General features: G+C 39.9%; 3 protein-coding genes across 10 annotated transcripts in view; 2 read left to right on the top strand and 1 right to left on the bottom strand.

The window, feature by feature from the left end:
* rxraa (retinoid X receptor, alpha a) overlaps positions 1-5,820 on the top strand; it is a 113,204-nt gene extending 107,384 nt beyond the window's left edge. For 4 of the 6 annotated variants that reach the window (XM_037118316.1, XM_037118313.1, XM_037118315.1 and 1 more), the window contains exon 11: positions 85-5,549. In XM_037118316.1, the coding sequence (XP_036974211.1) occupies positions 85-232 (148 nt within the window). In that variant the 3' untranslated portion in view covers positions 233-5,549. Of the gene's footprint in view, positions 1-84 lie in introns of all 6 variants that reach the window. The other 2 variants (XM_037118318.1, XM_037118317.1) reach the window with 1 other exon arrangement.
* An 80-nt stretch (positions 5,821-5,900) lies between these two features.
* On the bottom strand, positions 5,901-16,179 carry LOC119030590 (WD repeat-containing protein 5). 2 transcript variants are annotated; one of them, XM_037118321.1, is made up of 14 exons: positions 16,043-16,179; positions 13,742-13,851; positions 13,465-13,573; positions 12,918-12,991; positions 12,289-12,378; positions 11,729-11,818; positions 11,495-11,578; positions 11,347-11,402; positions 8,849-8,895; positions 8,591-8,666; positions 8,352-8,385; positions 8,028-8,102; positions 7,772-7,859; positions 5,901-6,992 (listed from the first exon to the last, which is right to left on the bottom strand). In XM_037118321.1, exons 2-14 carry the CDS (start codon positions 13,817-13,819, stop codon positions 6,892-6,894), a joined length of 1,002 nt encoding a protein of 333 aa, XP_036974216.1. In that variant the 5' UTR covers positions 13,820-13,851; positions 16,043-16,179; the 3' UTR covers positions 5,901-6,891. The 2 variants fall into 2 exon arrangements, with proteins under 2 accessions (XP_036974216.1, XP_036974215.1); XM_037118320.1 differs by lacking the exon at positions 16,043-16,179 and adding an exon at positions 15,427-15,731.
* Positions 16,101-23,079, top strand: LOC119030588 (bromodomain-containing protein 3-like). 2 transcript variants are annotated; one of them, XM_037118311.1, is made up of 11 exons: positions 16,101-16,237; positions 17,302-17,656; positions 19,147-19,284; positions 19,372-19,507; positions 20,858-20,979; positions 21,091-21,372; positions 21,466-21,594; positions 21,688-21,870; positions 22,261-22,382; positions 22,464-22,738; positions 22,857-23,079. In XM_037118311.1, the coding sequence occupies exons 2-11, from the start codon at positions 17,330-17,332 to the stop codon at positions 22,958-22,960; spliced, it is 1,818 nt and encodes a 605-aa protein (XP_036974206.1). In that variant the 5' UTR covers positions 16,101-16,237; positions 17,302-17,329; the 3' UTR covers positions 22,961-23,079. The 2 variants fall into 2 exon arrangements, with proteins under 2 accessions (XP_036974206.1, XP_036974205.1); XM_037118310.1 differs by having other exon boundaries at positions 21,688-21,885.
* The last annotated feature ends 4,502 nt before the right edge of the window (positions 23,080-27,581 follow it).

Here is a 27,581-nt window from a genome sequence, read left to right as displayed (position 1 = left end):
TCTCCCCATCCCTCCCTCGTCCTGTCAGATGTAATGCTGCTGTCCTGGTCCTCGCGTCTCATTTTCCGTCCTGTGTTGTGACAGATTTGCCAAGCTGTTGCTGCGGTTACCGGCGCTGCGCTCCATCGGCCTCAAGTGTCTGGAGCACTTGTTCTTCTTCAAGCTCATCGGCGACACGCCCATCGACACCTTCCTCATGGAGATGCTAGAAGCCCCTCATCAAATGACATAATAGCAGAGAGGGTTGAGCTTCTCCTCCTCCCTCCCTCCCTCCCTCCGCCTCCCCGGCCTCCCGCTCAGCCTTGGATCGGGGTTCCTTTTTTTCTCAAATCCCTTCTCCAGCGAGGGAAAGATCACGTGATGACTTTGAATGGAGAACCTCTTCCCTTCCTCCCACCGTCCCTCCATCCCTCCGTCCCCCTCTGTCCCTCCTCTCCTCGGCTCCCTTTGATGTGTTTTTCAAAAACAATGAATTCATCATGTCTATTGGTCTGTTTTATACCTTGTAAAATTATATAAATAAGAAATATATATATATATATGAAAATCACACGGCAACACGAGTGACAACAGTGGACTGAAATAAGGTCGGACAGAGGACAAGAGAAACGTATTGAGCCATCGTTTTGATCCTCGCCATCCCTGCATCTTGACGGGGGAAAAAAAAAAAAAAGGCAGAGATGATCAGGTTTTAACACCCACAGTTATGCTTGCAGGTATGTTGACAGAAAAAAAAAAAAAAAAAAAAAGCATTGATGTCATATTTGGACACTCAGCGTTGTGATCAGGACAATCGTGGACTGGGAGAGCCTCAGGCTGTCTACACTTGGACCTGAGCTCTCTCTCTCTCTCTCTCTCTCTCTTTCTCTTTCTCTCTCTCTCTCTCTCTCTCTCTGTCTCTCTCTTTCAGGATTGAACTCACTTCGGGGAGGGGAGGGAACAGCGGTGGTGGGGTTGTGGGGTGGGGGGTGGTGGCAGAACGTCTGCTTAAAGGAACTCCTGCCTGACTCGACTGAACACGTCAGGTCTTGCACTAGCTGTTTTTCGAAGTGTGAGCTTTTCTGGAGTAGAACTCAGAGGTGGGTTAACAAGACTGCAAGTGCTCGGAAAAGAAAAAAGAAAAGAAAAAAACAGAACACCTCAGGTCTCTGCCCAATTCAAACAAATCCAACCATGTCTTACTCTGTTAGCACTGTGCAGCATCGGGGAGGACGATGTAGAAGTTGATGTCAACCTGTGGATGGAGGGTTGGGAGAGCTTCTTGTATACAATCTTTGCGGCCCTTGTTCGCAGGGCTGCCGCGGTTTGGCCGCAACGTTAGCTTTACGCTGCAGGATGCTCTGAACGGCTACCAGCAGGCACCAGAGCGGACTTTTTTCGTCATCCTGTTTCAAACAGTCGGCCTCTGATTCAACCTCGACAGACTTGGGCGGCAGGAAAGCGAGCGCACAGTCTCATCGGCCGGCCTCTGAGCTCCTTTTCTTTTCCCCCCGTCCCTCTTCCGGCCTCTCCACTTCTCGTTTCATGTGAATTTCAGCACACCATTTACACCTCCACACTCAGATATCCCTCCGCTCAACGCAGAGGGTGTTAGCTTTTATTTTATTTTTTTTTTTGTTCTTCAAAAACACCTCATATCTACCTGTACAGTAGGTTACAACCATATACAGTATTGACGTTGTTTTCAGTTGTGATCTTAACGGCAGCGACGCACAATTACCTCTGTTTCCATCCCTCTGACCTTCAGTTCTCCACACTCATTTAACTATTTTAACAGTATGCAGGAGAAGCGCTCGTCATCGCAGCAGAGCCATTATTTGTTTATTTGTTTGTTACTTGGCACTTAACCTCATGACAGCGGAGTCGGGTTCCTAAACGGAGAGCTGCTGTTGATGTACTCGACCTCTGAGTTGGATTTTTTTGGCCCGAGCCCAATCAGGACCGCCCCAATTGTTTTTTTCCTCCTCAGAGGGACACACACTTGCTCTCCCTGCACTTCTCTGGACAAACCAAGTGTCATTCAAGTCGGACTGAAATGTTAAATATCTCCATGTTGTGTGTAATGATGCTTTACGCCCCGTATTCTGCTTTTATTCCCCTCCTCTCTCTTTCTCTAAATGCTGCAGCTGCTGCAATACTATGCATCGAGTGCATTTCCAAAGATTGTCCACAGAGCGGGTGCATATTGGCATGGCTTAAACAGGTCTGATACTTTTCGAAACAAGTGTTAAAAGTGTAGGTCTGCTGTAACATTTTCCTGGACTGGAGTACTGTTTTTTTCCCCACTAGTCATATTTGATTGAGTCATTCTGTACCAGCTCATTCACCCTGGACTGACTGAACACAAACAGCTATCAGGCCTCATTTTAAGGTGTTTAATGAAAAAAAGGGTGGAGCGTAGCAGAGTTTAAGGTCATGTTAAACAGTAGATAATTGCTGTGCATGATATAAGACAAGGTCTTAAAGAAAATGAATATATCAGCATATTCAACACTTTTTCATAAGCACCTTGACACTATCTGCAAGTGAAAGGGAAAAAAAAATCCCTGAGCTGATAAACTTAGATCGTTAGATCTGTGAGGTGTATGGAGTCCTGAGTGTGCCACTTCAATCGTCATTTGTTGTGTTTTTTTGTTTGGTTTTGTTTGTTTTTTTTTTTATCATCAATTCCTGCATTTAGATTTGCATTTCAGTTGTTCATGGGAAACCATTCAAAACAAATGTAAAAAAGTAGGGCTGTCAATTACAATTTTTTATCTGTTCTAAATTAACCTTAAAGGAATATTCTTTCTAGTTCTTAATACTCTTATCAACATGGGAGTGGACAAATATGCTTGCTTTATGCAAATGTAGGTTTATTATCATTGCAACAATCCAAAACAAAACAAAACAAAAAAAAAACCAGCAATCCAAGACAAATACTGTCCCAGAATATTCTCCAGAATAACCTCAAAGGCACAGTGTACTGAAAAAATATGCTGAAATAAGGTTAATTTAACAGTGTCAATCGACCTGCAAGCTGCAGCTACCCATTTAGTTATCACTGTTGAAGGTTTGTCTCATGTAGTTGTCCAGGAGTCTCCTTTGAAAACTATCTACCTGAGGTGGAGGAGGGCTCTCTGCATCAGCTGTACGCTTGGCCAGCAAGCGGTATTTGAGACTTGACGTACTGCAAACTCAGTTCACATCGACGGTGAATGCAAATAGATTTGTTCTTGTCTTGAGAACCATCTAGCAGGGCTTTAAAGCTGAACTGGCCTTTCAAAAGACCCTTTACTTTATCCATTTCTGCTCAGGCTCAGGTTTGTTTCTGAGGAATTTGATTTAATGCTTTTCATTTTATAAAACTAACTTTGACAGCCCTAATAAAAAGTACTTTAAGTAATTTAGCCAACTAAAATGGCACTTAGTAGAGTGTATACCTCCACCAACCCCCAACGGTCTCCTTTTGTTCTCACTCACTGACACCAGCCACCAGTGATTTCTTTTCATCACACATTATTCCAAGAAAAATAAAATAAAATCAACACCCAGAAATCCTGGATCCTTTATCCAGATGTGCACCAAAATAAAGGGGGTCTATTGTGGGCTGAGACCCATTCTCCATCCAAGTTTTGTGAAAATGCGTTTGGCAGTTTTTGTGTAATACTGATCACAAACCGACCAACCAGCAAACAACTAATGGACATGGGTGGAAACATAACCTCCTTGGCGGTGCTAAGTAATAACTCTGTTTCTGTAGTTTTCATTGTGTGATTGCCTTCATTTAAAGCATCACTTAAAAAATGAGATGGACTCAGACAGAAGCAACAGGAGGACTTATAAGCCAGCTGTTGGCATTTCATACATCCTCGTGTTTTCAGTTTGTCACCATATTAATTGAGAACAATTAAGTCTAATAATCTGATTACAGTGGCACCATCAGGACTCTAAACTGTTGAACCCAACCATGACACCAGCGTTTCGATGACCGTGTGTCAATGTTTCATCGTGATTGGGTCCAGGTTCACCAAATGGCCTCCAGTGGAGGGAAATCTTTGCAGATGTTAGTCCACCCACAGGAAACTGATCCCAATGATCTCTGTCATTATGAAGAAAAACGCAAAGAGTCGGTTGAGATGTCGCCTCTGTAATGTCACATATTGTACACTTGAACTACAACATTTACTTTCCAGTCAGGGAGCAGTTTGGGTGAGACGGAACGAGGGGTTGAGCGGCTGTTCGAGAGCAGAGAGCTCCCTCTAGTGGAAGAGAGGCAGCGCTGCAACATTACTTGAATTTTTTTCTACAAGTATTTAATGAGACAAAAAAAATAAAGAAGGCACTTTTTCTCACAGCGCTATCATCGATGTTCCGCTTGATCAGACCAAACCTCAGTATCTGTGCATTTTCAGACTGTAAGAAGTAGCAATAACTTCAGTATGACCTATTGGCTCAGTGTTTGGTTATTACTCGACAGTGTCATCGAGGTAGCCTGCATTATTACCAATTATCCAGGTGACAGTATTGACTGCCAGTTTGCAGCTGTTTACAGTGTTTATATCCTGGAAAAGTTAGTTGTGCTAGTTTGGTCTAACAAGAATTTGTTATTTGCATTTTTCAACTTAAGCTGTGTGGCAAGAGAAGATTTTTTTTCTGTAAAAATACAGGCTAGATTTGATTCTTTTTTTTCTAAATGGAATGTCACTGATTTTAATCATGAAAAGCAGATATTTTCCAACTGGGTGACCCAACTCTAAAGAAATCAATCTCCCCCCGACTCCTGAAGTCTGACGTCTCCTCCTCTGAGTTTACTGTGACCGGTGACCGCAGGTATCTTAAGCCATAAAGTGGATGACGTGCGAGCTCACTCCCCCCGCAGGAAATGAACAGACAAGGATCACCCACGCAGAATGATTACCTTCACGAATGCTTTATAACATAAAGCGCTATTTTGTTAATATGTATATGTGTATATATTTATAAATATATATCGACAGATCTGCTCCTTGAGTATCTCCAACAGTCGAAAGAGGGAGACAAGTCTTTCAGACCAAAATTGTTCCACGACTCAGAGTTTTATTACTGAGGGGTTTTTTTGTTTGTTTTTTTCGACCTTGACTTTATAAAAATCAATCCCTGATCAACCAGCAGAATCGCAGCAGCTCTGAACTCAAAGGAACCAGCTTCTTTCTCGGCAGTTTATGGGACCTCAGAAAAAGAGAAAAAAAAAAGAAAAAAAAAAAAAGAACAAGAAGAGAAAAAACAAAAAATCATGGGAGAGGAAAAAAAAATAAAGGTTAAGACTTTAAACCCTCCAAAATGTATGTGTTGCTTGGCAATTGTATGTTCAAAAAGTGTAATCAGGAAAAAGCTGAGCTTGTGACACAATCACTGCTTTCTTTGTTGCATAGACAGTAAAATGTTCAAGTGGAAAAAAAAAGAAAAAGAAACAAAAAAAACACTTGGAAAAAAGATCTATTTTTGTACAAAGGTAATTTTATCCCTTGCTTGTGTACTCTGTTCTTTCCCCCTTTCTTCTGTGGGCCGTCATATACGTTGTGGAAAAAGCTTATTCAACAAGACAATTTTCAGATTGAAAATTTTTTAAAAAGGTGAGAGGAGTTAGTCGGCTTTGGCACCTTGGTAACTGTGTCGCCTTTACTTTGCCATTTTCAACCCGTCGCCGCAAAAGACGGGAATGTCTTCTTTCATTATATTTTTGTCTATTTTTAAAAAAGGAGATGGAATTTTTGTCATCTGTTCTTTGTGGGTTGTTCTCTGATGTTCTATCTTTCATGGACAGAAAAAAAGGTTATTAAAAAACTTAAAGTGACTGATGCTGCTTGATTCTGTGTCCCTCTGTGTGGAAAAAAATAAAAAATAAAAAATGAAAAGAAATGCACGCTCACTCACAACAATGAAACATACAAAAACTGGTTTTATTAAGACGCAGGTTATAGCTGTCGGATGCAAACATATACGCCACAAAATCCAGGTTGACTACAGAGAACAGACACTGCTGGCTTTGTGTGGAGAACTACAGTATGAAGCTAATCAAGCAGAAAAGAACATACAAAATAATGTAACTAAAAAATAAATCACAATTCATGTTGATGTAATATGTACAAAAACCTACAACACAAACACTGCATTTGGTCGCTGTTGAAAGATGTTTAAAGTCAGACAAGTTTAACAGGACGGGGGCTCAATTCAAAATACATAACATCTGGATTTGTTTGTTGTTGTCACACTCTAATCTGCAACATCATATATGAGATCTTATTGAGGCATGTTTGTCTTTTTCTTTTTTTACAGACCTACCAACACTGTCAAATTCTGGTTTGCTGCCATAATAATCTCAGAACATATCTTGTTATAGCACACAGGCCTAACTTGAGATCTGGCTTTTTCATATTAGGGAATAAATAACAGAAATGGATCCTCAGACATCCTTCATCTAGTTACACGTATGAGAAATTAAAAAGGCAAAAGAAATGTTAGAAAGGCCAAAATAACCATTACATGTATTGTACGAGACCAGAAAGCGTGCGTGTGAGTTGTTTTGTAAGCAGTGATGTCAGGGTAAACGCGGCAAATACTGAAGCACCAGAGTGTGGACATTTGTTGTTAAGTTAACAAAAGATAACTAAATCCGGCACGTTTAAAGGACAGATGGGGAACACGTCCACTGCAGGACTGACTCTCGGCTGATACTGTGTGTGGCTGATGTGTCTCGTTTGGTTCTCTTCGCTGAATTTTCATTTACCTGAAAGCCGTCCGCGTCCCGCGGGAGCTCTCTGTTAGAAAACAAGTCCTCTCTTCTTACAACAAAATGTAGAAAAAAAATATATATATAAAAAAAAGAAGAAATATGAATGGCCCAAGAAAAAAAAAAAATCCGAAAAGGGCTTAGCAGTCGCTTTTCCATAGCTTGATGGTTTTGTCATTTTCTAACGCCGCGGATGCAATGATGTTCTCTGTCGGGTGGCAGGCGGTCGAGATGACGACGTCTGAAAAGAAGAGATGAGGAGGAAGATTGAAATGGTGCCGCGTGACGTTCAGAATATTAGAAATATATTACATCCTGAAAACAACTGATACACACACAGCTATAAAAATGTTTTAAAAAATACAGTTATATAAATGAACTGCATGATTCTGCATTTTGTCCAAACAGCACTGACTGAAAAACAGCTGGCACCACATCAGGACAGTGTGTCTGGTCTAAACATGCTTTTGATAATCCGATCACAAGTGGACATCTCTAACCGCATCAGTTCACGCCAGGCATGAAAATGTGTCTCGTGTATCTTGGGTGACCATTTATGATACTCAGTGTGCCGCTTCATGTGCAAAACAACAACATCGCTGGGACAAGAAAAAATAACTTCATGTGTAACGTATACTGAATTTACGAGAATATTCTAATTAAGACTGTCATTGACCGTGTTTCATGAAGCTCATTTAGCTTCTACCGACTTATCAATTCACAGTGTGTTCACAAACATCCGCTGCTAAATTTGGCAGGTGAGAAATGAGATTACAGTGAACCACATGTACATCAAAAGTGTGCATCATGCCTAATGTTGTGCAGAGTTAGGGTACTTTTGCTCTAAGAATGTGGTCAGTTGTGGCCCAGACTACCTCCCCACTGTTGTCATGAGTTATGCATGCTTAATGCATCTTGGGTAAGTTTGCATCTTTACTCACAGCTGTTCAAATGTTAATGCCAGGTGTACACATCCTAAAGGTGTATGGTATACAAGAAGTAAGTGAGTGTCTGCTGTACCTGTGTGGCCCTGCAGTTTCTGCACAATCTCCTTTGTCTGCAGGTTCCAGATATAAACCATGTTGTCCTCAGAGCCCGACACGATCCACTGCGAGAGAGCAGAGTTACATTTAGCCGGACATGTTAATCTGTTCAAAAGCTTAAATGTGTGAATATAAAAACTGTGCTGATGAGGTATTAAAAACAGGAGGAGTCTTATCAAAAAATTAAACCAAAAAAAGGAATAAAAAGACAACAGATATCATTTTGTTCTTACCTTTCCACCGGTGACAGAGAAATTTGCAAATATGCAGTACTTCTCGTTTTTATGGCCCGTGTATGTTTTCAAGCACTGAAATGTTAGAAGAAAAAATAACTGTTAATTATCTGTAGCATAACCATAAGCAACAGATGTAGTAAGGTATTTACTTATAAACAAAATGTATTTGTCTTATAATTTCTTGTTGAAAAAAATTACTCAAAACAAACAAACTGCATTTTCAGGAATAAGATGTCAGTGGAGAGGATGTGTCTCAATATATTTAACATGTTATTTACATTTGTCCAATAAAATGAACAGCATAAACTCAGCTGATCTTACCTTTCCTTTGCTGTAGTCCCACAACTTCAGCGTGCTGTGAGTAAACACAAATACATCAGTGCATCTTTGAAACAACTGTAAAGTCTATAATCTTTAATCATAGTCATGTCATGTTCCGTTTACAGCAGGAGAAACTTTATCATGGTGTTATACCGCCATCTACTGGTGAAGAGTAGACAAACAAAATGACCACAACAGCGCTAACTTCACTGTCCTGCAGCTACTGTGCTGATACTCACTTGTCCAGTGTAGCAGCCAGGATGTATTTCCCGTTGGGGGAGAACTTCACAAACGACACAGGAGGGTTGTCGTCGTCTAACAAACACAACAACAGGAGCACCGTCAGCACGCAGTGTCAACTTATTCAAGCATTTTATGATGACTCAATAAAATAATTACACCATTTTTATACGTGTGACAAACAAAGTGGAAGTGAGAGAATATTCTGACAGGGTCGGGAGGCTGAAGGTGGCTGAAGCTCTGCAGTGTAAACTTACCTATGAGTGTCTTTAAACACTGCCCTGACGCTGTGTCCCAGATTCGGCTGAGAATGTGAAGAAACAGACAAAATTGTTATTGAACTATTGAAAAGTTTCACCGTTAGAGAAAACAAGCAAGAAGCATGAGAGAACATCTGAGCAGAGAAGTTTAGCTGCAGTCGTCCACATCTGCTAAATGTTTTTAGATGCTGTCTCCACAAATATTTGGTTGTGTTCATGTGAAGTCACAAAACCAAAAGAAAAATGGCTGCTACAGCATCAGGATTATAAAAACAGGAATGGCAGCAGGGATGAGAAATGTGACGCGGAACGTTTATTCCTGGGTGGATAAACGCTTTTCAAAGTCTACATAGGAATGCAGCGCGAGGAGAGCTGCCTGGCAAACCAGACAAGCTTGTTTTTTTGTTTTTTTAGACCTCATAATTACTGAAGTGTGCCTGGAGAGACACGACAGCTGTCGGAGACACAGGCAGCAGCCGGCTGATCACACTGTCACAGTTTTAATGCAGTTAATAGAGCTGCGGTTCGTTTTCATGTAGTGTTCAGATGCGGAACATATGGGAACACAGATCTCCTGCATGAACCTTACAAACAGCATGTTAGTGCTTCAATTCAGTAAAACTCAAACACCATTTACACAAACTGTTATCATACTGTCCACTCCTATTGGTCAATGTCAACGCAGAACAAAAAAACATCCAATCACAGATGTCACAATACTGCATACAACACACACGCACTTAGGATATAAAAGCCAAGCATCACCATTTTAAACCCTGTTGATAACGCCAACGCTTATTAGCGACAGTTTAATGACAATATGGGATATTTAATTTATATTTGCAACACTTGCAATCAGATTCAATATGTCTGTAATGCAGAAGTGTTAACATGTAACTGTTTCTAAATAGAGTAACCACACAGCAATTACTAATCAAACTTTACGTTGTTATTTGCATTACATATCTTCTTCATCTACCTGCGTAAAGGGCTGATAGAAAAATAATAATAATGAAATGTTCCTTTTCTTGCAAACTCATACAGCAACAGCCTGACATCTGCTGATACATTTCATTCAGCGCAGTAAAACTGACCCTGAGGGGGAGCAGATGATTTGAGAGACTCCTCCTGAAATCAAATCATCTGGACTAGTCTACTGTAAAGTCATGGTTTGATGAGCGAGCATTTGGCCCATTAACTGTGCGGTTCATGTGCCTTTAAGCATGTTTTTTTTTTTTTCCTTGAAAGTCTGTCATCATCACCTAATGGTGTTAGTTAGGCCAGTCTCTTACTCATATACATTTTGAAGCAATTCATTTGTGTACTAGGTTGTGTTGGGAAGCTCTGCTCTTATACGTTATTTTCTATATGTAGTTCTATTTTAAGGCTGCCTTTCAGTACTCTCTGAGTGTTGGTGGTATGACCAGGGTCCCTACATCTTTTTTCATAGCCAAATTCAGGCACTTTTCAAGCATTTTAAAGTGGAATTCTCAGCTTCCTAGCACCTTGCAGCAGTGGTAAATAACACATTTGTACAGAGGACACAAATGCACTCCAAACTATTATTTCACTTCATCACATTACGTCAGATGAAATCAGATCAGACAAAACGTGGCTCCATGATAGCATCTTAGGGATGACATTCAGGCAAACACACACAAGCGCCACCATTCAAAATGTGTCGTCTGTCTGTGAGTAGACTTTGCATTCTCTAACCTTGCCAAGTCAATATAGTTATTTTTTTAAGGTACAGCATTTACAATGTAAAGCACTTCATACTAAATCCAAGCACTTTTCAATCCAAAAACACCCAGTTAAAATGGCCACGCTTTTAAGGATTTCCAGTTCCCCTATGTATGATGATTATGTTTCTAAATGTGGGCTGATATGTGGGCTGTAGGGTTTAATGTTTAATTTAATTTAATGTTAAATGAATGTAATGCGCAGTGTAGCAAATTATCTTCCACAGGGAGTGGAGTAAGTAAAGTAATGCTTAACCTTTTTTAAAACTGATAAAGTAATACATTCTTTGTTGAGTAACTACCCCAACACAGCTTACGACATAAGCATATTGTAAGATATTCTGGTAAGAAAACCCACATTTTTAAATTTCACTAAATATGCACTTTTTTCAGCTGTGTGACACAGAAATAATAAATGCTACATATAATATTAGAATATATATGATGTAAGAAATTTCTATTAAGGACATTTCCTCTGCATTTTTATTGAAGAGACCTCAAGTCATTTTCTTTATTAAATCAATCTGAACTTTGGAAACAAGGAAAATGAATACCAATGATGTCATAGTGTGATAAATATGTTCTAAATTCCATTTGGTCTTCAACTAACTGAGCAGTGATCTACTAACGAGAGGCCAGGCCTGACATTCTCTGCTGACACTCAGTTAAAAGCGAGGGCATGCTTTTCTGACGGCAAAGATGAAACATGTCAAGTGAAGGTAAAGGGAAAAAATGGGGAGGGGTCGTTCTCACCAAAGGCCGTCGTAGCTACTGGACACGATCAGGGAGCCGTCTCTGTTGAAATGAACCTGCGAGTGGAGACAAGCCATCACTTTACATGATCCATGTTGATCCTGAATTTAGAAGATTCTTCAAAAGTTGATAATAAAAACGAACTTACAGCTGAGACGGGGTCCGAGTGAGCCGGCAATGTTTTGAGACATTTCCCGGTCTTCACATCCCATATCCTTACACTCTCATCAAACTGGAGGCAAAGAGAGAAAAAAAACCACTTTTGTACATTTTCTTTCCAAAAACCACACAAAGATAGGCTTTTAATGCTGGATGTGAGTGCTTTAGTGAGTCTCAAACATCTGCTTTCCATTTTGGAATGTGCCAAAATCTTTGTACTCACCGATCCTGACACGATAAGATTGGACTGGGGGTTGAAGTTGCAGCAGAAGACGTAGTTGCTGTGACCTTTTAGAGTTTTTAAGCACTTCCCCTGGAAAAAGGGAGTCGAAATGTTATTTCATGCTCATGACAAAATAAAATTATCTCTCGCTCAAAGCAATGTTGGACGACCTACAGTGAGTTAATGCTACGTGGCTTTAATGGCAATTAAACTTTAACTGCAACGGGAACCACAGACATGAGTCTTAAGTGTGTGCATGGATTTCATTTTCATACTTCATGAATGAATAATGCTACAAAACTGTCAGCCCCTGCTGCAGCCTGTGTGTCGACAGGTTCCTACCACATTCTCCCCTTTGTGCATGTGTTCTGTTGAGCAATATTGTGAATCTCCTTGAAGGATACAGCATATGTATAAAGCACAGTGATTTGATTGTACTGCTGGTGATTCAGTAACCCAAACCATACCAAAGATGTGAGATAGTCAGTGCAATAATAAGTGTGAAACCCTTTAAAGCCACATCAACTCAAACATCAGTTAGAGTTCATGTGCACTCTTACCGAGCTGACGTCCCAGATCTTCAGGGTTTTGTCGTCAGACGCAGACACCAGCAGGTTGGAGTCGGAGGACCAGGCCACGTCAGATATACCCTGCAGATGTGCATGAGGAATAATTAGGAACATAGGCTCAAGGTTTCCGATTGGGACAGCAAAGACAGAACCAACGTAGTATTAATTTACAAAATGCCCGGAACTTGTGCTTCATGATCATGATTCTCACAGAAGCTAAAAAGACTCTAAGCATGAGGTGTGGTAATGAATTGATTCTGAGATGTCCCTGCAAAGCTTTCCAGCATTTTTTGCACATACACAAAAATACAGCCTACTAATGGCAATTGTTGATTTCTACTGCTGGACAATGAAGTTACATTGCAATGTCGCTCTCATGAATTGTTGAAGGCGAAGGCCGAGATCAGCAGCAAGTGATTAAAAAAAAAAAAAAAAAAAAAAAGCACCCAATATTTTACATGTGGTATGACCTTGGTCATGTTTGTTCTGTCTGTAAGTGCCTTTAGAACTGTTGTGTGAAATCCTTGTAGATAACAGCACACTGACTGCACTGACATCTTTTAAAAAATAAACCAACAAACATAAACACTGCAGTAGTAAAGATGAGAATCAAAACTCACAAGTTTGTGTCCAGATATGGTTTTCTCAAACTTGCCGTCATATGCTCCCCAGATTTTGATGAGTTTATCAGCAGCTGTAAAATACAAAAAATAAATATGCAGTCAGCCTTATTCAAGGTTCACTATTGTTAACAGTATTATACTGATGAAGGCAAATATCAAAATTTTTAAATACAATATCCAGTCAAGCTGTCATAACTACATGATTTACTTGTTAATTTTACAGAAACAGTGTTTGCTAAGTGTTCATTAATCCTTTCAGTCATCTTTCAAAACAAAATGCCAACCATTCTCTGCTAACATGCAAGAATTTGCTGATTTTCAGCAGCATATTAAACATCTTTTCATCGTTTTGGACAAAACAAGCATACCGAATACATCCTCTAATGTTTCGGAGGAATTATGAATGCCACTCCCCACCCGCCCCCTTTTTTTTTTTTTTTTTTTAAATTTTGTAGATTAAACATCATCATTTGAGAAAATTACTGACCAATTAATGGATAATGAAAATGATCAGGGGAATGGAAAAAATGGTTAAAGAACTCACATGAGCTGGCGAGCCATTCTCCGCTCGGGCTGAATTTGACGGAGGACACGGCTTTAGTGTGGCCCGCTAATGTGAATTTCAAGCTGTAGTTTGGCTTTGCAGGTGCTGACTGTAAATGAAAACTTGACATTTAGGAATCTGCCCCTGATGTGTTACAAATGTGCAAACAATTATACTTCAAAGAAAAGCTAAAATATTGGTGGAATATCCAAATCCATATTCCACTTTTTCTCACTTATTGCCTACAGTAACCATAAACAAACCAAAAAGTCCGAACCTTGCTTTGACTGGCAGATGCTGATGGTACTACTGGAGGTTTCGTGTCAGTCTCTGGTTTCTTATCTTCTGTTGCCATGGTGAAGAATTGAGCATCTACTGAGCACGAACCTGACAGGAAGAAGATACAGATATTGACATTAAAACACTGACAATTAATATTACTAACAGAGTTTGAAGAAGTAACGTCACAACGTCTATGTATTGTATTACAGAGACGTACACTCAAGTTAACGTGCTAATCAGCTAGCCCTGGTCTGTTCTGGTCCAGAGCTCCTGTGCTACTGATGTAAACATCAACACTCCCCGCATCCCGACCTCCCAGTCGTGCCTGGTAACAGTGGCTACAGTTAGCAGCAGTTGGCGATGACTCTAGTCCCCTATTTTTTGTTTTGAGTCTGAATTTGACAGCTGGCCAGTTTCTACATAGCACCTTTGAGTTAAGAATTACATTATCAATGTAAGTGTTATTACATTCGCAGTAAACCTACAGTCTGACAATTTGAAAAAATGCAGGGTTGTAATTTCTACCAACATTCAGGTGTGAAACAGCAGAATAATGTCAGATTTAAAAGATGAATTGGGTTGTTTGTGTGTATGTTAAAACCAGCAATTTTAAATAATTACTAGCAGTGGTTAAAGGTGCACTCCCTACTTTGGGGGGAGAAAAAATACAATCAAAGGAGAAGATCTTCACTGAATGATTTTTTTGAATGCCAAAAACAAACTAAATAAACAAACTCTCTTCGTTTTAATGACTGAATAAACAAACTGACCTTAAAGATCAACACAAATTCATACTGTTGTACTTTGTTTATATGTGGCGGATCCTGCCACCTTCAAACAGTGTTCTGGGGACCTTATTTTCCTCTGAGAACAGCTTGTTTATTCAGGTATGGAAAACATAAATACTGTTATGTTTTAATTATTACCTCATTACAATTGTAAATATTTAAATTATGAGTTTTAATTCATTCTCCAGAACTAAGCAGTGCCCCTTTAATCTTCGTTCTAACTTTAAATCTGCCAGATTTAGCTAACTGACAGTATGGTAATCATTAGAGCTAAGGCAGTCATTTCAAACAATTCACAGCTATGTAACCACTGTGAATGACAACATAAGCATCATTAGGTGATGTAATTAACTCTACTAACACTGGAGACATTTTGCTCCTCCTGTTTAGTTGTTTAGGAGCCATGAACTGCGTCGCTGGTTCCTCTTGAAACTATAAATTTAGCTTTTCAGCTAGCATTTATGCTAGCAAACGTTAGTTAGCCTCAGTACGGTTAAAAGGATTAAACAGAAAACGTGCATACAGTCAGTTGAGGTTACGTTTGCAGCTAGATGGTATGAATTAGCTTTACGTTTTCGTTAAGTCGTATTTAAATGCAGTAAATTATGAAAAGAGGAAAAATGAAACAAAGGGCCTTCGCTGAGAAGTCCAATCTGTGAAAGCAGCGTTGAGCATATTGTGGGTATTCGTTTCAGCACTAAGGATTTTAAGCAAGAGAGATAGGAGCTAAAAACTCAATCTTAAATCCACTGGTTTTGAACGAGAGCTAATGGTAGTCTGATCATGCAGCCGTCTGATTCAAATGCATTGATGCTGTTGACAAATTGGCTGAGCTGCCACGGAGGGGCCCTCCATTCAAACAATGAGGAATCAGTCAAAAGACGGTACTCACGGGGATACGGTGCAGCTTCACGGTCAGATTGTTAGTCTCTCGCGACGAATGGAAAAAGTAATACGCGTATATTTTTTTCAGAGGATCATGGAGAACGCATAAATCAATTGGCTTGCTCCTGGATGATTGCCTGCGAGGAGAAGCGGGGAATGTGGTGCGGTGGTGGTGCTCTGCGCATGCGCGGTACCCTCTGCGCTAACGGGAACTAATGAGGGTCAATAAGCTTCAAAGGCAAAACACTTAATTTTGACATTTTGTTTTTTAAATTGTTTTAATGGCGCTTTCCGGCAGAAAGTGGGCAAACTGTTAGTGCCCGCTGTTTAAATGTGCCCAATAACGTCCAAGTGGTGGTAGAGTAATTCAAAGGTGAGTACCTATGATATGAAAGTCTTGATTTGAAACAGGTGTGTGGAGTGCGTGGCTATGCTACTGTCTAAGTTACAGAAGCCTGACATGTTTAGGTAAAGATATGTAAGGCATACAGTTTCACTGTCAATACAATCAATTTTGTATTAGGCTAGATTCTAAATATTTTGCTACACCCTACGTACTCCAACACAGTAGGTGGCAGTGTCCGCCGTAGTCGCTAAAGAGGGCGGAGAGCAGCAGAACTCACAGCTGCGGGTCTGTCGTCAACAAACTTCGATAGAGAAGTTGTGATAACGCTGCGCTCCGGAGTTCAGCGCGTTGTCTGTCTGGGCTTCTGTGTTGCGATGTTAGCGCATCTGAAGTTGAGCAGACGCTGAACTCTCCGCCCCAAAGTGCCTTCTTAAGATAACGAGTTGGTGAAAACTTCAGCATCTTAGATCCTGTAAGGTTTCTAGCCGCGACTCTCCCGTCATCCCCCGCGAAACGAGCATAAAATGGACTTAACGTTAAGGTTATTTATGAGAAGATAACTGCTAGCGTTAGCCTAGTTAACCCTAACCCCTCCTTAAAATTAGATTGCTCCGCCTGTGAGAAAACTTTGTTCGCAACGCTAAAACAAATAACGTTAAGGACTGTCGGACTTGACCGTTGTGAGTAAAAATGTCATGTAACGCCAGGTTAGTCAAGATAAATATAAATTTATATCACGTCAACTTTCGCCTGCTAGCATGAGCTAGCTAAAGAGGGCCAATAACACCAGTGTGACTTGTAGCTCCTCGCATTAACTTAAATGTTTTTTGTTTTGTTTTGTTTTCCGTGTTTACGTTTTCTCTACAGCAGGTCTGGTCCGATATAAGTTAGTACTTGGAGAAAAAAAGTCTATCCGTCTTTCCACCCTTCAAAGTTAGTTTTTGTGGTTGTTGTTTTGATTTGTTTGTTTGTTTGTTTATATATATTAACGCGTAGTCAGTAAAGTGGTCGTGAAGAGACTAAAGCCAGTAAATTGGGTTTATTTATTATCATAAACTCTAACTTAATTGTTTTGTTTTTTTTACTTCAACTACCTCCTTCAGCTGTCATTCAAGCCTTTTTGCCCCTCTTGTTTTTTCTTGTTTTCCGTATTAATTGACAATAAACACACTCCAGCATCCTATATAGTTACTAGCGTTAGCCCTAGCATTCTTGTCCACTACCTAGCTAGCTTATATCTAATGGGGCTAATTAAAATAATGGGTTGTGACCATTTCAGTCATCACAGGCACCAGAAACCTATTAAATCCATCGAAGCAGATGTAAAGCATGATCATGTGGAAGCAGAGCTCAATGTTATACAGCTGTAAATGTAGATAGATAAGTAATGCCAGTCACCGATTGATATCTTCTCATTGTGAATTATGTTGGATGGTGCATGGCAACATGCACCTTGAAAGCTTAGCTTGGTACGGAGTTAGCTGTGAGGATTCTCTGACCTAAAGTGCTCTCATAACTCTGTTTTTACATCAACAGATAGTTTCATCTGGTATGAAAACTATGCATGAAGTGGGCTGGATTCCCCTCAGAGCCTTTGACAAGTGGACAGACAAGAACGGCAGAATTTACAGAAGACAACAGGAGCCAGCGGAGTTTGTGTCACCTGTTGAACCAGTCGCATCCAGCTGCCATCATCATGTCGGCGGAGCCAGACTCGGACGCTGCAAAGCTTGTTAATCCTCCGCCTCCCGAGGTGACCAACCCCAGCAGACCAGGCCGGAGGACCAACCAGCTGAAGTTCATGCAGAATGTGGTGATCAAATCCCTGTGGAAGCACCAGTTCGCCTGGCCCTTTTATCAGCCTGTTGATGCAGTCGCTCTGGGATTATCAGTGAGTAAATGTTGGAAATGTTCTTCAGTCGTTTAATGGTACTTCTGATTCAGCCCTTCAGATCTTTATCATTTTCTCACCAATTGGTTACTTGTGTATACACTCCAAAACAAATATGCAAATGTTGTTGTTTTTTGTTTGTTTGTTTGTTTTTTTAATTACAAGAAGAAGGCTGACTGCTATTGCTAAGAACAAATCAGCAATCTCAAGTGAAGTCCAGTAAGTGAAGAACACCTCAGGACATCAATCCTTAAAATAAACACATTTGCTGCATCAGTAGTGGCTATGAAAAATTGTAAATTGGCAGTTTGGAATATGGTATTTCATTGACTGCAATCCTGATAAATATCATGGTTAAAAGCAGCTGTATCTTCCCCCAAAATAAATGTCCAGGGTGTGATATACAAAAAAAAAAAGTTGTTTAAAAAGAAAACCACGTTTAGCCTTTGGACGGATAAACCAGGTCCATGCCTACTGTGTAATTTCCTGCGATCAGTAGTCATGTATACGTTTGTCTTGCTTTGTGTGAAGGTGCCTGCTTTTCTGTGATCGTTCGCTGAAGTAAAACTGCCTTTAAATCCCTGAATATCCCTTGTTTTTGTTTTTCTTTTACTTCAGCTGGCAACGTTGTTGTCTAACTTTTGCTCACCCCTGTTTTCTATTTCAGGCTTGGTTGAGGTTGTCCCCTAATCCTCACGCACAACAAAACACAACACTATGCAACACAACACATCAGCGAGTTTAGAGAAACTGGCATGTGGCTCTGCACTCAGTCTCTGTCTTCCATTATTAAGAGCCTATAACCTTTATTCTGCTGTATATAACTGCATTTTTATATATATATGTACATGTTGATGTTAGTAGGTACTTAATTATTGATATAGTAATTTAAAGTAGCTTCAAATTAGAAGCTTAAGTGCTTGAATTTAACTAATTGATTAACTAATCAAGTGGGGACTATTTCTTAAGTAGTCCCTACTGTAGTTCATAATTAGTTCTAGTTAAAATAGTGGATGATACAGAATAAGTGAGACAGCGGTTGGAAATGAGATGATGGTGGTGAATTGAAGCAGAATTTGAAACACACTGTCACTCACCTCCACCGAGGCAGATATCTCAGAACCAGGGGAAGTTCAACTAAAATCATCTGCATGGCTGCTTAGGTTTTATTAACATAGTTATAGCGACATTGTTCCACTGAAATAATAACTGACCTCAACAAAATCAGATGTTGTAAGAGACACGAGTGGTCAGACAGGTTATAAACGACAACATTTTATCCTGATTATCTAAAACACTTAATAAGGTATTTAATCTGTAAGTGAGCCCACCTGAAATGTTCGTAATAATCCCTTGTTGCATAGGAAACTTTGTGTGAATGGAAAACTGCTTTTTCATCAGTCAGACTTTGGCATATAATTTCAAAGATGTTTAAAGAATAAAAAGCAAGACTACATTCATCTGACACATTGGCTCTTTATCTTAATCAGGATTATCATAAGATAATAACCTCGCCCATGGACTTGGGAACCATCAAGAAACGACTAGAGAACAACTACTATTGGAGTGCAAGTGAATGTATGCAAGACTTCAACACCATGTTCACCAACTGCTACATATATAACAAGGTGAGGAGCTTCAAGGTTAAAAATGCATCACGCTGGATTCACCCTCACAGAAAACAAAACACTCATAGATTTCCCTCTTTCCTCCAGCCTACAGATGACATAGTGCTGATGGCCCTCGCCTTGGAAAAGGTTTTCTTGCAAAAAGTTGCCCAGATGGCACGGGAGGAAGTAGAGGTCATTCCTCAGATTGCCAAAGGAAAGGGCAAAAAAAGTAGTTCTCCAGGTAATTTACTTGTTTGCACAAGGTAGCACTACTGTATGCTACTGCACATGTTCCCAAAAACTGTAGGAGTTAGCCTCCTAGAAATCAGGTCACATGAATGTTTGTGGTTTTCTGTGAGCCAACCCATGCTGTTTTCAGTTGTAATGCTGTCTGAGCCTTTATTCTGTCGAGTGAAAAGACATAATGTTGCACAACCATATCTCTTAAGATGTCTGTTTTTCCTTAATTTAGCTTTTAGCCATTTACAGGCATGCAGAACCTGATGAATGTCATTGTAGATGTGTATCTCATTATGCGTTGTTGTTTTAGTAAAAGATGCAGTTTAAAGCTCCGCGAGGCAAAATGTGATATGTAGTATTTTGTTCTTTAAATAAAACAGCCTGCATGAACAAACATCACTGTCAACATTAAGTCTCAGCCAGCAGCACTGATTAACTGCATCAGTAAACTCTGTTGCTCCCATTCTTTTCTCTCAGTTTAAATGACACTGTGCTAAACTTTCTTCCTGTGTGTCCTCGAGTGAGCTTTCACTTTGCAGACACTTCAGTTGAGTTTTTCCTTGGGCCATTTTTGTCATTCCAGTATATATTATAATGCATTTGAAAGTTTAAACAGCTATTATTGTGGGCAGTGTGGTTGTTTTTCTAATGTTTATGTGCACGTGTTAGATTGGACACTTGAAATGAACACCACTGCTACCAATTTAAATTGAAATATTCACAGAGCAACAGAGAGAAAAAGATTGTTAACTAATATGTGTGGATACAAAACCAAGATCTAAATGCACCTTACATTTTTTTAAAAAATGGAAAAACCTTGTGTTACCACCACCATGTTACCACTGGGGCTGCAACTGATGATGGTTTTCCTTGTTGATTACTCATTATTTTCTGGATGAATCAATGTGTTGTTTGGTTTATAAAATGTCCAAGTGTCGATCAGTGTAGGGATGGGACATAAAAGATTATATTCCATTATATTACAATTTTAAAAAAACACAAGTTGGACGTGCAGAATTTTCATCATCATAATAACCATGCATATACTTACATGAATGACCCCAAAAGTTGTCACCATTGCTGAAGTCACACCTTGTGTCCCCTGACAAAATAAGTTAAAAGTGTGTGAATATTATGGATTCCAAACTAAAGGATGACAGTGAAATGAAATGTCTTGTTTTGTCCACAACCAAAATAAATCTAGTTTACTGGCAGAGAAGAGTTAAGAAACCAGGAAAGATTCACATTTAATAAGCTGGAATCAACAAATTTTGACTTTGCTACAACTAGTCTAAAATATGTATTTTTGTGCTTTTTCTCTTTTTTTTTTATTTTGTATTAATACATACAGGAGGGCAGAATCCAACTGCAACCACATGTTCATCAGCTACAACACCCACATCTGAGTCTAGCCTCAGCTACGCTTCTTCCAGCCCATCCTCAGTGCCCAGAACATCACAGTCCTCCCCAAAAGTGAGTCATCATTTCTGTCTCCGACCCTCAGTCATTTTATCTTGAAGTCACACACCACGAGAAGATTTTTCATCTTATTGTGGTGTTTTGGTTTTTTTTGTGCCAATGAAGAAGACAGGGCTGAAGCGGAAATCGGGCGCCACCACCGATTCGTCCTCCACAGCCATAAGCGGTTTGAGTGAGTTATCAGAAAGACGAATGAGACGTAGAACCTCACAAGATGGCCGACCAAACGAACAGCTCAAGTTTTGCAATGATATTCTGAAAGAGATGCTGTCTAAGAAGCACGTAGCCTACGCCTGGCCTTTCTACAAGCCAGTTGATGCTGTGGCTCTGCAGCTGCACGATTACCATGACATCATCAAGTATCCCATGGATCTCAGCACTGTCAAAGTATAACCTGTATATACATACTAATAGAAAATTCATTTTCTCTGTGACTGATCTGATTTTTTCCTGACGGGTGATGTGTTTGATAACTTCTAGAAAAAGATGGATAGAGGAGAGTACCAAGATGCACAAGGCTTCGCTGCAGATATCAGGTTAATTTTTTCCAACTGTTACAAATACAACCCTCCTCATCATGATGTCAATGCTCTGGCCAGAAAACTCCAGGTGTGTTTTGAATTTTTAAAATTCAGTATACAGAATTTAGAATGGTTTACTGGTTCTTTAAGCTCAGATTTCTGTTTCACTGTGTGTCTTCAGAGTGTGTTCGAGCAGAGGTTTGCACAGATGCCAGAGGAGACAGTGGAGATGATTTCACCAATGAGTGGCACGTCTGCTAAGAGTTCAGGTTTTGGTGGGTTTGGTTCCAACAGCTCGGCAAAGTTCAGCAGGTCAGACTCAACAGAGGAGCGTGCCACCCGACTTGCTGAGTTGCAAGAACAGGTGGGTGCAGAACAGGTGGGTTCCTACACAGAACTCTCAACTCAGGCTCCTGTTATATAATGTCGATGACTACATGAACAAAATATTTCAGTTATCCAAAAATGACTATTACTACTAAGCTCTTTACATGGCTAATGAAAGTGAATATTCCATTGATCCTCTTTTTCATGCAATGTTGTTGACTGCTAAAATCATCCTGCACACAGTAAATCACTCAGCGAGACTTCCTTGTCTTTATTCCTACACTTTATGTCACATTCTCTCCAACTTGCTAACGCGGAAGATACTCTCTGAATCATACTTCTTTGATTTTTAAGTGTTGTTATTTTTCTGAGTTTAAAACCACTGGGTAGCACCATACTAACTCATTTCTGTTGACACTCTATCCAGCTTAAAGCTGTTCACGAGCAACTCACTGCCCTCTCTGAAGTCCCCATGATGAAGTCAAAGAAGAAAGAGGAGAAGAAAGAGGACGGCAGACAAAGTAAAGGTGGTACATATTCCAGATCCAGGTAAGGCATTTTACATGACTATATTTTCATAGTATGTCACTTCCATGTAGAGACCCTGACTACTCTTTCTTCAATTTTCAGGCAGCCGTGGAAGAGAAGCAAAAAGTGGGATTCAGATGATGAATCTCTGCCGATGACGTACGACGAGAAGCAACAGCTGAGCCTGGACATCAACAGACTACCTGGCATGAAGCTGGGCCGTGTGGTGCACATCATTCAATCATTAGAGCCCTCAACGTGTGACAGCAACCCAGATGAGGTCGAGATCGACTTTGAGATACTGAAGCCATCCACTCTGCGTGCGCTGGAGCACTACGTGAAGTCCTGTCTGTATAAGAAGTTTAAGAAATTTCAAAGTAAGTGTGAACCCTTGATGTCATTAAGGCGATGATTACCCCATAAATTTAAATGCTAATGCTAATGTAGCACTTAATCAGTGATGGTACCTGCTTTTATTTTTTTCACTTCATCCAGAGAAAAATGGTCAAGCTGCATCTCATCACAACGGCTGTAGCAGCTCTTCAGACTCTGCCACTAGCAGCTCCAGTGACTCCAGTTCAGAAAACAGTGAATCATGACAACACTAATATTTTTTATTTATTCCTTTTCTTGTTACAAAGAAATAGTTCCTCAAACATTGTTTATTTTTGTATTTGTTATTTGTTCTATGGTTAAAATAAAGCTTCCCACACACTGACTTTGTATTCATGCAGATTTTCTCTTTCTCTCTTTATAACTGCAATATCCATCCAATCACACTTTATAAATTCACAGTGCAGCTAGATGGGATGATGCTGGGGTGAGAGCACATTTCATATGAGTTTCAAACAATATCCAGAAAATACCATTCATTTTGTCCATAATGCAATATGGACAATTTATAACATACATATTATACTTATTACTTATATTACACATAAATAATGTCCTTTGTAATTGTAATTATTATTATCTGGGGTTTGCCAAAGTAACAGCTGTCTGACTGCTTGACAGACATGAGTTTACTGATCAGCTGGGTATAACTGGCTGACAGGCATGTTGATGGGATGAAAGCATGAAAGAGGTTAGGTAAGGAGTGGCATTTTAAGCCTGATATATACACATTATAAATTACATTCATTTTGTAGTGCTTCTGGTCTTCAGTAACATCTTAAATCCCTGATCTGTGAAGGATCCTCTTCAGACCTTAGAAATGGAGGAGGTGATCAAATCTGGAACATGGACTGATGTCAGAACATCTTGCTGGTTTTATGAAGAAAACTGAAAACTCAGGTTCATGGTAAAGAAGTTGCTTTGGAGCATTTTAGCCAATAGCAATATTGTGACACCTGTTTTGGATTCAGCATTTAGGAAGCTTCTTGTTAACCCAGCATCACTGAGACTGAATGACCTTACAGAACACTTCTTCATCGTCATGTAAACCCTGGATGCACTGCTGGAACACTGACTTGCGGTCTTCCATGTTGTCTTATCTCTCCAGTGTACAGTCACTCCACCACCAAGACCCCTGCAGTTACCCTGTGCTACCACAGGGAGGTGCTGCAGGAGTCCTGGTGGTGGAGCGACTGTACACTGGCAAAAGGTCAGTGGGCTCCCATTGTCACCTCTGGGTGGTGTCTAGGGTTCACCAATGGCAGCAGTTGAGGAAACAGAAAAACACACTAGGGTAAGTTATTCATTCAAAATGAGATGAGAGATGTGAGAGACGTGTTTTTACTGATTTCCATGCCTTTAATTTGCTACAGCCACCTGCACCTCTGTGAGAGAACACAACCAAAGAAGTGTTCAAAATTATATTTGATTTATTAAACAAATACAGACGCATTCAGATTTTTGTTGCTATGAGCATGCCTCTGCCAAGAACAGCCATCTGCAACCAAGTAAAAACATAGAACAGAGTGAGTAACATGAAGAATAACTGTATTACTAATTTAAGAAAAAAAAAAAAAAAAAAAAATATATATATATATATATATATATATATATATATATAAATACATATACATATATATATATATATATATATATATATATATATATGGCTAGACTTGTTAATAATGTTATTAAAGATGTACATACCGATTTCTCTTAAATCAGTCTTCACCTTTGTGAATAAAAGAAAGAAAACAAAGTACAAAGGGTGAGTAATCTGTAATTTATTAAATAAGAGATATTAAATAAACTGGTACATCAAGTCTTCATGTGACAGAATCTTGTACTTACTTTTTTCACCAGGACAAAGTGAATGGCCCCGTTTCAGTTGTTTGGTGCAGACATGTCATTCACTTCAGAGTCAGTGTTAAACTCAGTGAACCTCAGGCCAGGGTTAGGGTTAGCTCTTGTTGTCTCCTTCTCACTTGCTCATGGTTTGGATTATTAGTTTTGTCATTTCCGGCATTATTTTGTAGCTTACATCCTCTTGTGTCACTTCACTTTTTACTTCCTGCCTTTGTCTGTTTTCCTGCTCTTTTTGCTGCTCAACTGTGTTGTTGCTTGTATCCTGTTTTCATCCTGTGTCTTGTGCTCCTGTGCCTGTTCCCCAGTGTTCCTGATCTGGTCGCCATAGTTTAGTTTTATTAGTCCTCAGTTTTTCTATTTCTTTTTTAGTAGGCTTCCTTTTGACTTCCCGTTAAAACCTACTTTTTGTTAGCCAGTTTTTATGCATTTGGGTCCCTTTTTTTTGTTTTTAACTCTGACAGTGTGCATGCTCAGTGCCATTTTAGTTACATTATAGTATTACATTGTGTATAATAATCAAATGAAATGAAGGTAATGCCTGCACACTTACTCCATGCCCAGACAACAACGAACAACGTTTTGATCACACTTGGATCTTCAATAGGTCGAACTGTTTGAGCTACTGTTTAAAAACAGTTTGACCTGATGACGAAGATCCTCCTCCTTCCACTCATATAACACTAGTATGTTATATGAGTGGAACCACAACCACACCACATTTTGCATGTTGTAGTCCATTTACTATCACTTACTTGTACTGAATATATACAACATGATATAATGCGGGGGTGCCCAAACCTTTTCACTTGGAGGGAAATACTGAAATTGAATGGGTCAACACACCTATTGTATTGTTAATATGTAAACTCGTACCAGGATCCAAAGTTCCTTCAATTAACTGTCTTCCTGTGCAGTTTAACTCTTCCTTCCATGTTCAGATTAAAAAAACAAAAAAACAAAAAGATAATTAGCAAGCCTACATATTATAGAGCATTTACATCAACCTTTCAGATCACCCTGCCCTTAAAATCATGTTACTATGCAAAAATAATGTGACAAAGAATTGGAGAAGAAATGCTAAATTACTCAACTCATCTGTCAAGATGAGCTTTCTGCTTTGAGACCTTTCATTCAGTACAAATCTAAGAAAACCACACTACAAAGTCTGACACTCCTTGACAAAGAGTCCAAACAGCAGGAATGCTATTTGGAGTAAATGAACCACAGCATGAGAAACAGAACAATGAAACAGCTTTGTATCTTTTTCAAGCACAATGTGTACACATTTTAGTTGAACCATCCAAAGAACTAAGAAAACTATCAACAGAATGTGATGAAATAACACTTTTTTACATTAGCTGACCAATGTCAATGTGTTGTGTTGCAGAGATATCCAGTGAAGTTAGCATGCTAACCAGCTAACATCAGCCTATCCTGGTCCACAGCTCCTGTTTGTCTTCATCTAAGTGCCACCCATGCAGGCCTTTCTTTCTCAGTGCGGTCTTCTTTATGATGACTGACAGCTTGTACGGTTGTGAGTACAGTGGGTGTATACCGTACATTGAAATCAACCGTTCTTGTCGAGGTTTTGACCAACAAGTCCTTTTTTTTCAAGCCTGACAGTCGGTTATGATAAGCTCCTTATCTTTTTGGTTCATCTTTGGTCGATAAACGCAAAAGCACAAAGGGGGCCTTGTGTTTACTTAATGGAATAAAATACTCTTAATGTGCTCTTTAGTTAACAGTATGCACCTCAGTGAAGGAAGGCCCTCTAGCCCTGAAACATTTTACTCCACTTTCAACCGGCCTGCCAACTGCTCTCCAGAAACTGGCACGCACTCAAAGCTGACCAGTTCAAACAGCTGGTGCCTCCACCAGCTTTACGCTTCGTCGGATCTGAGTGAACTTCTTTAAACACGGGCTGGAGATGCATGGTCAGGGTTTTTTTTTTTTCTATTTGGAGGACTGCTGAACTGGAGCGCTGACTCCTGTCGACTTTGAGAAGATGAGAGTCCACAACCTGGATATGTGTGGCTCAGATGTGCTTGCTGTTCAGGAATCAACCAGGAGATGGCCATCATGTAACACCCTTGACTTGATTAGGACTGTGTTTCATGGCTCAACTGCAGTCGGAGCAGATAAGATACGTTCTCCAGGGACTCTTTTCATGAAACAATGTAAAAAGAGTCACGAAGCTCCAACATACGGGAGAATAAAAACAGGAAGCCCTGACTGCATCCACACTGTGAAGCCATTCATCATCTGCACTTGCCCAGCTCGCTGTCTTTGCCCTGCGCACTCCCAGGAAGACGCGCTCTTTTGTGACCCGCGTTCCCATCATGCCACATTGAACATGCCACACGGCACCGTCCAACAACCTTGGGGCGTGATTGATCAATTCCACAACTCCAATGACAACCAGTCATTTCTGTCACTTGTGGCCATCACTCACGACGCATGAGCCCAATGCTAAGAAAGGCCGCACACATGCAACTCCCTGGACACATCACACGACTCAGTGTTTGCTTTGATTAATGGACCTCTGCTTTTCATTTTCTTTTCACCATCTCGCAGGGAGGAAAAAAAACAAGAGACTCAATGGACGGGGGGCCCTCGCTATGTCAATTTGAATTGAGGTATGTTGAATGAAGTGCACATGTATGCACTTCTGTTTAGTAAATGATTCATGCTAACGTGGCATACATCGAGAATCTTAATTGCAAATTAGCTGATACTCTTCTCTACCTCTTTCTTTTAATGTGCTCAATTTGTATCATAATATATGGAGCTTGTTAATCTATTTTACAACCATTACTTATCCAACGAGAGAGATTGCTGAGTGTGTTATTTTCGCAGCACTGCACTGCATCACATTCACATACAGTATATACATATGTGTGTATTCACTTGTGGGAGCTGCCTGGTACCACATGCGTATACTCTGCAGCATCGCATCAGCTA

This window comes from Acanthopagrus latus, chromosome 12 (assembly GCF_904848185.1).
Source record: "Acanthopagrus latus isolate v.2019 chromosome 12, fAcaLat1.1, whole genome shotgun sequence".
NCBI classification, from domain to species: Eukaryota; Metazoa; Chordata; class Actinopteri; order Spariformes; family Sparidae; genus Acanthopagrus; species Acanthopagrus latus.
The sequence above is the reverse complement of the archived record's forward strand: the minus strand, read 5'-3'. Positions and strand labels throughout refer to the sequence as shown.

What these genes read in the sequence shown, in the direction of transcription:
- LOC119030590 (XM_037118321.1), bottom strand. Translation starts at nt 13,819, where the DNA reads ATGGCAACAGAAGATAAGAAACCAGAGACTGACACGAAACCTCCAGTA. An exon ending in AGAATGGCTCGCCAGCTCAT is followed by an intron (nt 12,992 to 13,464) that starts GTGAGTTCTTTA and finishes TGTATTTTACAG; the next exon opens with CTGCTGATAAACTCATCAAA. An exon ending in GAAACTGCAGGGCCACACAG is followed by an intron (nt 6,993 to 7,771) that starts GTACAGCAGACA and finishes TCTTCTTTTCAG; the next exon opens with ACGTCGTCATCTCGACCGCC.
- LOC119030588 (XM_037118310.1), top strand. Translation starts at nt 17,330, where the DNA reads ATGAAGTGGGCTGGATTCCCCTCAGAGCCTTTGACAAGTGGACAGACA. An exon ending in TGGATCTCAGCACTGTCAAA is followed by an intron (nt 21,373 to 21,465) that starts GTATAACCTGTA and finishes GATAACTTCTAG; the next exon opens with AAAAAGATGGATAGAGGAGA. An exon ending in GAAGTTTAAGAAATTTCAAA is followed by an intron (nt 22,739 to 22,856) that starts GTAAGTGTGAAC and finishes CACTTCATCCAG; the next exon opens with AGAAAAATGGTCAAGCTGCA.